Here is an 8,515-nt window from a genome sequence, read left to right on the forward strand (position 1 = left end):
TAACTATAATCAAGGAGGAAAGGATAATGAAGGGAACAAAAGATGGAACAACAACCATCAACAACAACGGTACCAACAAAACCAACCATACCCTCAACAAAACCAAGGCAAACCATACCAAACTTATCAACTACCACACCAAAGGCAATTACCCAACGCAATCAACCACAAACTCCCCAAATCACCAATCCCCCCTCTTCTAACGAAGATGATACACTCCGTTCTATCTTTCAAGGACAAAAAAAAATGCAAACTGCACTTGCTTCGTGTATCACCGGTCTTACATCCACTCTCCAAGCCCTTTTAGCCCGCTTGGAACCACCCTCTACCTCCACTCCTCAAGCTTCAAGCTCTAGTGCCTTACCCTCTCAACCTTTATCCAACCCTAAGGGTGGCATCAATGCCATCACCTTGAAGTCCGACACCAAATTGCAGGAGAGAATTGAGCCAAGCCTAATAGAAATCACTCAAGATGAGGATGTGGTTGAGATAGAAGAGGTTGAAGAAGAGGATGAAGCCCAAGAGGTAGTTGAAGAGGTGATTGCTCAACCAAGAGGAGGAAAATATAAAGATGGTGATGTCTTGCAAGAAGCCACTCCAATGCCATTGCCTATATTGGCAAGGAAAACCCAAAAGCAAGTTGAGTTAGACCCCAAAATGGTGGAGATGTTCAAAAAAGTTGAGGTAACTATCCCTCTCTTTGATGTTATCTGCCAAGTGCCTAAATATGCAAAGTTTCTAAAGGACTTATGTATGCACAAGGAGAAAATTTGTGAATTAGAAACTATACCATTGGGGAGCTCAATTTCCGCTTTAATGGATGGTGTACTGGAAAAGTGTGGCGACCCCGGCCCTTGCCTAGTAACTTGCACCATAGATGGAGTCCAATTTGTTGATTGTTTGTGTGATCTTGGCGCTTGTGTGAGTATTATGCCCTTGTCCGTATATGAGGTTCTAAAGCTTCTGCTGTCGAAACGGTCAGCCGCTCGATTTGTTTTGGCAGACAAAAGCATAATTTTCGTGGTTGGTATAGCAGAGGATGTCATAGTGAGTATAAAGGGGTTGGTTTTCCCTATTGATTTCCACATTCTCAAGATGCCCCCTAGTGACTCCGGTAGGACATCATCTATTTTGCTTGGGAGGCCATTCTTGAAGACCTCCCAATTCAAATTAGATGCGTTTTCGAGCACTTATTCGTTTGAGATCGATGGAAGAAAAGTGAGCTTTAATCTTGATGAAGCCATGAGACATCTATCGGAGGATCACTCTATCTTCTGGTGTGATTTGATTGATAATTTTGTAGCCGAAGTTTATCAAGATGGCTTTGATGGAAAGAGTATGAATCAAGACCCAAGTGTAGGGAGTTCCCATGTATGTGAAGAAGATGCCTTATCACCTCCAATGATACCGGAGGACAAACTGCCAAGTCATGAACAACATGCGGATTTGAAGCCACCCCCATCCCACCTAAAATATTCCTTTCTTGAGAAGGACCAAAAGTTTTCGGTAATAGTTGCAAGGGAGCTCACCTCCCACCAAGAAGAAAATTTGCTCAAGTATGTGAACACCGAATTTTCTTAGAAGAAGGAGCCAAACCCGTTAGACAACCTCAAAGATATCTAAATCCTACCATTTTAGAGGTTGTGAAGAAGGAGGTCACCCAGTTGTTAGAAGCGGACATTATCTATCCAATTTCAGATAGTGAATGGGTGAGCCCCGTCCAAGTGGTTCCATAGAAATCCGGTGTTACTACAATCAAGAATGAACAAGGGGAGCTCATAGCCACAAGAGTCCAAAACTCATGGAGGGTATGTATTGACTACCGGTACTTAAACATGGCCACTAGGAAGGATCATTTTCCGTTGCCCTTCATCGATCAAATGCTTGATCGCCTATGTGGTAAATCTCATTATTGTTTCTTAGATGGATATTCCAGATATTTATGAATCCAAACCAAGGTTGAAAAGATAGGTGTTGCTATTGGAAGAATTTGACCTTGAAATCAAAGATAGGAGTGGTCGCAAAACTTAGTGGCAGACCACTTAAGTCGCCTTGAGCACACAAAGGGTGATGCCACTCCTATTAATGATACCTTCCCTCTTGAGGGCTTGCTAGCAATCTCCAAAGTTATCCCTTGGTATGCACCTATTGCCAATTACTTGGTCGCTCGCACCTTTCCTCTCGATTTCTCCCAACATGAAAAGGATAAGCTTAAAAGCGAATCCAAATATTATGTATGGGATGATCCGTACTTATGGAGATGTAGTGCTGATCAAGTAATTTGAAGGTGCATACCACAATCCGAGCATCAAGCTATCTTGGAGGCTTGCCACTCTTCCGAGGGCAGTGGCCATTTTGGTCCTCAAAGGACAGGTCGGAAAGTCTTGGATTGTGGCTTTTGGTGGCCTACTATTTTTAAAGATGCTTCTCTCTTTTGCAAGTCTTGTTTACCATGCCTTAGATTTGGAAATATCTCCAAAAAGGATGAAATACCCCAACAAACTATGTTATTTTGTGAGATTTTTTATGTTTGGGTATTGAGAAATCAAGCGCATATTGGAAAAGGTTGTGAAGCCTTATCGAAAAGATTGGAGTTCTAAGCTCGGTGATGCGCTTTGGGCCTACCGAACGGCATACAAAACACCAATTGGTATGAGCCCGTTCCGGTTGGTCTATGAGAAGGCTTGCCATCTTCCGGTGGAGATCGAGCATAAAGCGTATTGGGCCGTAAAAGAGTACAACACAGGGTTTGGGGTTGGTGTCGAAAAGAAGCTACAATTTGTGTAGCTTGAGTGCCTTAGATTGGAAGCCTATGAGAATTCAGGACTTTACAATGAGAAGATGAAAGCGGTGCATGATCGACACATAAAAAGGAGAGAGTTTAGAGCCGGAGAACTAGTTCTCTTCCTTCTATAACTCTAGGTTAAGGTTGATGCCCAGGAAGCTAAGATCAAGGTGGGAAGGCCCGTATAGAGTAGAGGATACTGAACCATATGGGGTCTACCACCTAAGGCACTGGTGCACGAAATTGTGATCATCAATGGCGCCATCAACATGGTACGCTCAATTACAATCTCAACTCTTTATCACAACTTCGCACAACTAACTAGCAAGTGCACCGGCCGTCCAAGTAATAAACCTTACGCGAGTAAGGGTCGATCCCACGGAGATTATTGGTATGAAGCAAGCTATGGTCACCTTGTAAATCTCAGTCAGACAGATTCAAATGGTTATGGATGATTTATGAATAAAACATAAAGATAGAGATACTTATGTAATTCATTGGTGAGAACTTCAGATAAGCGAATGGAGATGCTTTGTCCCTTCCGTCTCTCTGTTTTCCTACTGTCTTCATCCAATCCTTCTTACTCCTTTCCATGGCAAGCTGTATGTTGGGCATCACCGTTGTCAGTGGCTACAATCCTGTCCTCTCAGTGAAAATGTTCAATGCACCCTGTCACGGCACGGCTAATCATCTGTCGGTTCTTAATCAGGTTGGAGTAGAATCCATTGATTCTTTTGCGTCTGTCACTAACGCCCAGCCTTCAGGAGTTTGAAGCTCGTCACAGTCATTCAATCATTGAATCCTACTCAGAATACCACAGACAAGGTTTAGACCTTCCGGGTTCTCTTGAATGCCGCCATCAATTCTAGCTTATACCACGAAGATTCTGGTTAAGGAATCCAAGAGAAAAACATTCAAGCCTTGTTTGCTTATAGAACGGAGGTGGTTGTCAGGCACGCGTTCATAAGTGAGAATAATGATGTGCGTCACATAATCATCACATTCATCAAGTTCTTGAGTGTGAATGAATATCTTGGAATAAGAACAAGCTGAATTGAATAGAAGAATGATGAGCGGATAATTTATACGCTTTTTGGCATTGTTTTTAGGTAGTTTTTAGTAAGTTCAAGCTACTTTTAGGGATGTTTTCATTAGTTTTTATGTTAAATTCACATTTCTGGACTTTACTATGAGTTTGTGTATTTTTCTGTTATTTCAGGTAATTTCTGGCTGAAATTGAGGGACTTGAGCAAAACTCTGAAAAAGGCTGACAAAAGGACTACTGATGCTGTTGGAATCTGACCTCCCTGCACTCGAAATGGATTTTCTAGAGCTACAAAACTCCAAATGGCGCGCTCTTAACGGCGTTGGAAAGTAGACATCCAGAGCTTTCCAGCAATATATAATAGTCCATACTTTATTCGGAAATTAACGACGTAACTTGGCGTTGAACGCCAAGTACATACTGCTGTCTGGAGTTAAACGCCAGAAACACGTCATGATCCGGAGTTGAACGCCCAAAACACGTTATAACTTGGAGTTCAACTCCAAGAAAAGCCTCAGCTCGTGGATAGAACAAGCTCAGCCCAAACATACACCAAGTGGGCCCCGGAAGTGGATTTATGCATCAATTACTTACTCATGTAAACCCTAGTAGCTAGTTTATTATAAATAGGACTTTTTTCTAGTGTATTAGACATCTCTGGACGCCTAGTCCTTAGACCTTCATGGGGGCTGGCCTCTCGGCCATGCCTGAACCTTTCACTTATGTATTTTCAACAGTGGAGTTTCTGCACACCATAGATTAAGGGTGTGGAGCTCTGCTGTACCTCAAGTTTCAATACAATTATTATTACTTTCTATTCAATTCTCTTTTATTCTTATTCCAAGATATACGTTGCACAATACTTTGATGAATGTGATGATCCGTGACAATCATCATCATTCTCACCTATGAACGCGCGTGATTGACAACCACTTCCGTTCTACTCTAGGTCGGGCGCATATCTCTTAGATTCCCCAACAGAATCTTCGTGGTATAAGCTAGATAGATGGCGGCATTCATGAGGATTCGGAAAGTCTAAACCTTGTCTATGGTATTCCGAGTAGGATTTTGGGATTGAATGACTGTGACGAGCTTCAAACTCCTGAAGGCTGGGCGTGATGACAAACGCAAAAGAATCAAGGGATTCTATTCCAACCTGATTGAGAACCGACAGATGATTAGCCATGCTGTGACAGAGCATAGGACCATTTTCACTGAGAGGATGGGATGTAGCCATTGACAACGGTGATGCCCTACATACAGCTTGCCATGGAAAGGAGTAAGAAGGATTGGATGAATGTAATAAGAAAGTAGAGATTCAAGAGGAGCACAGCATCTCCATACGCCTATCTGAAATTTCCACTATTGATTTACATAAGTATTTCTATCCCTTTTATTTTCTATTTATTATTAATTTTTGAACTCATCATAAACCAATTTAATCTGCCTAACTGAGATTTACAAGGTGACCATAGCTTGCTTCATACCAACAATCTCTGTGGGATCGACCCTTACTCACATAAGGTATTACTTGGACAACCCAGTACACTTGCTGGTTAGTTGAACGGAGTTGTGTCCACACATAAGTGCCATAATAATAATTCCATACAACAACAAAGAATACTACATTGATGTGATCACAATTTCGTCCACCAAAGAACAATAGTAATTGCATTAATACTCGAGGTACAGCAGAGCTCCACACCTTAATCTATGGTGTGTAGAAACTCCACCGTTGAAAATACATAAGAACAAGGTCTAGGCATGGCCGAATGGCCAGCCCCCAAAACGTGATCAACAGATTCAAAGATCTCAAGAGGATCAAGGATCCAAAGATTCCAAGATCTAATGATCAAACTACAATAGTAAAAGGTCCTATTTGTAGAGAACTAGTAGCCTACGGTTTACAGAAATGAGTAAATGACAGAAAAATCCACTTCCGGGCCCACTTGGTGTGTGCTTGGGCTGAGCATTGAAGCATTTTTGTGTAGAGACTTCTCTTGGAGTTAAACGCCAGCTTTTGTGCCAGTTTGGGCGTTTAACACCCATTCTTGTGCCAGTTTCGGCGTTTAACGCCGGGCAGTTTTGAGCTGATTTGGAACGCCGGTTTGGGCCATCAAATCTCGGGCAAAGTATGGACTATTATATTTTGCTGGAAAGCCCAGGATGTCGACTTTCTAACGCTGTTGAGAGCGCACCAATTGGGCTTCTGTAGCTCCAGAAAATCCACTTCGAGTGCAGGGAGGTCAGAATCCAGCAGCATCTGCAGTCCTTTTCAGTCTCTGAATCAGATTTTTGCTCAGGTCCCTCAATTTCGGCCAGAAAATACCTGAAATCACAAAAAAACACACAAACTCATAGTAAAGTCCAGAAAAGTTAATTTTAACTAAAAAATAATAAAAATATAATAAAATCTAACTAAAACATACTAAAAACATACTAAAAAACAATGCCAAAAAGCGTATAAATTATCTGCTCATCAGGCACCCTTCAAGACCCAACATCTTCAAAGTGAATGGCCATCGGCTAAAGCTATACCATGGGGAGAAAATGAAAAGCAACAAAGAGGTCGAGGTGTTCCTTCTTGAGGACGCACCCGAAGGCGAGGAGATTTGAGATCATGACCGTCCAACTTAAGGACGTTAAACAAAAGTGCTAGGTAGGAGATTGCATATCATTGAATTGCTTTTTGCTTGAATTTGGTATCATATTGCTCATGAGGAGTCCATGGATAGTGGATTCTTTGAATTGAGATGTTGAAGAAATGCTTAAGGTTGATTGTTAATGAGATTTTTGATTTTTTTACCCCCTTAGCATGCATTACCACTAATTTGTGCTATAATTGCCCCTCCTGATGTGTGTAAAAAAAAGGGGCATCCATGCGCAAACGTGCTGTGCGCGGGCGTGTCGGCATGGTTTTGCAACTCTCTGGTGCAAACACCTGAGAGTTGTGCCCACTTTGTGCCTCTTTTGTGCCGAAGGCACATTTGCAACCCACGCGTAAGCATGGGTGACGCTTACGCGTCCCTTGCCATTTCGTACAACCACACGCAAGCGTGGGCGACACGTACGTGTTGATTGTGAATTTCAAACTCTCTGGTACCAAAACCTAAGAGTTGTGCCCATTTAATGCCCACTTTGTGCCAGGCAAGCCACGTGTAAGCATGGGCAACACATACGCATCGATCGCCGTTTTTGTCATCCACGCGTATTGATAAACCCCATCTTTAGGTTTTATCTTGTATTGATTTTAGGAGATTTTAATACCTTTTAACCACATTTATTCAATAAATTAGCATGATTTTGTGATTGTCTCCTTATTTGTGCCTAGATGTGAAAACATGCTTTTTAGCCCTTTAACTTGATGATTTTAATCTCCCTTTGATTTCACTAGATGCCTTGATGTGTTTGTTAGTGATTTCAGATTAAAAAAGCTAGGAATGGATTAAAGGAGTGAAGAAGAAAGTATGCAAAGTGGATAAATCATGAAAAGTCAAAGAAGTTGAACTCGCCCATGGTCGCGCGCGCGCACCTGGCGCTTACGTGCACCCTGCGAAATGGCCCATGGACGCGTACGCGTGCTGTGGACGTACGCGTCAGTTCTGATGTATGATTTTTTAATGAATTCGCAACCAACGAATTCTGAGGAGTTGTGGGGCCCAATCCCAACCAACTTTGGCGCCAAAGATGCTATTTAAAGCCAAGGATTGAAGAGCAAAGGGGATTCCACTCATTCACACTCATTAGGATTAGTTCAGAGTTAGTTTTAGAGAGAGAAGCTCTCACTTCTCTCTAGGATTAGGATTAGGATTAGGTTTAGTTCTTAGACCTAGATTTAGATTCATTCTTTCTTCTACTTCTACTCTTCAATTCTTTGTAGTTACATTCATTCTTCTTCCATTCTTTTGTTATAATCTCTTTCATATTGTTCTTGTATTTTGTTGTAGATCTACTATTGTTTCTTCTATTCTCTTTCAATTCAATCAAGGTAATTCATAATAAATGTGTTTCTTTTAATTATTGTTGTTAATTCCTTTAAATAATTGTTGTTAGATTCTATTCTTGTTGTAGATTTCATGTGCTTTCCCTCTATGCCTCTTATGTGTTTGATAAAATGCTTCTTTTAGTTTTAGTGTAGATTTTGTTCCTCTTGGCCTTGGTTGAGTAATTAGTGACTCTTGAGTTATCTAATCCCTTTGTTGATTGATAATTAGAAGTTTCTAATTGATTTGAATGCCTCTAAAGCTAGTCTTTCCTTTAGGAATTGATTAGGACTTGAGGAATCAAATTGATTCATCCACTTGACTTTCTTCCATGGTTAGAAGTTAACTAGGTGGGAGCAATGTCCAATTTGTTGTCACAATTGGAGAGGATAACTAGGATAGGACTTCTAATTCTCATACCTTGCCAAGACCTTTGTTAGTTGTTAGTTTATTTTCTTTACCATTTATAATTCTTGTCTAAAATCTTAAAAACCCCAAATATAACTCACAACCAATAACAAGACACTTCATTACAATTCCTAGGGAGAACGATCCGAGGTTTAATACTTTGGTTTATAGATTTTAGGGATTTGTTACTTGTGACAAACAACTTTTTGTATGAAAGGATTATTGCTTGGTTTAGAAACTATACTTGCAACGAGATTTCATTAGTGAAATTCTAAACCGTCAAAAATCCAATCA

At 41.0% G+C, this 8,515-nt stretch overlaps 1 protein-coding gene across 1 annotated transcript; it reads left to right on the forward strand.

Moving 5' to 3' along the window:
* Positions 1 to 246: 246 nt before the first annotated feature.
* Positions 247 to 1,581, forward strand: LOC130957072 (uncharacterized). Its single transcript, XM_057883968.1, has one exon. The coding sequence runs from the start codon at positions 247 to 249 to the stop codon at positions 1,579 to 1,581; it is 1,335 nt and encodes a 444-aa protein (XP_057739951.1).
* Positions 1,582 to 8,515: the final 6,934 nt, after the last annotated feature.

The sequence above is a fragment of the Arachis stenosperma genome, chromosome 10 (genome assembly GCF_014773155.1).
Source record: "Arachis stenosperma cultivar V10309 chromosome 10, arast.V10309.gnm1.PFL2, whole genome shotgun sequence".
Taxonomy (NCBI): Eukaryota; Viridiplantae; Streptophyta; class Magnoliopsida; order Fabales; family Fabaceae; genus Arachis; species Arachis stenosperma.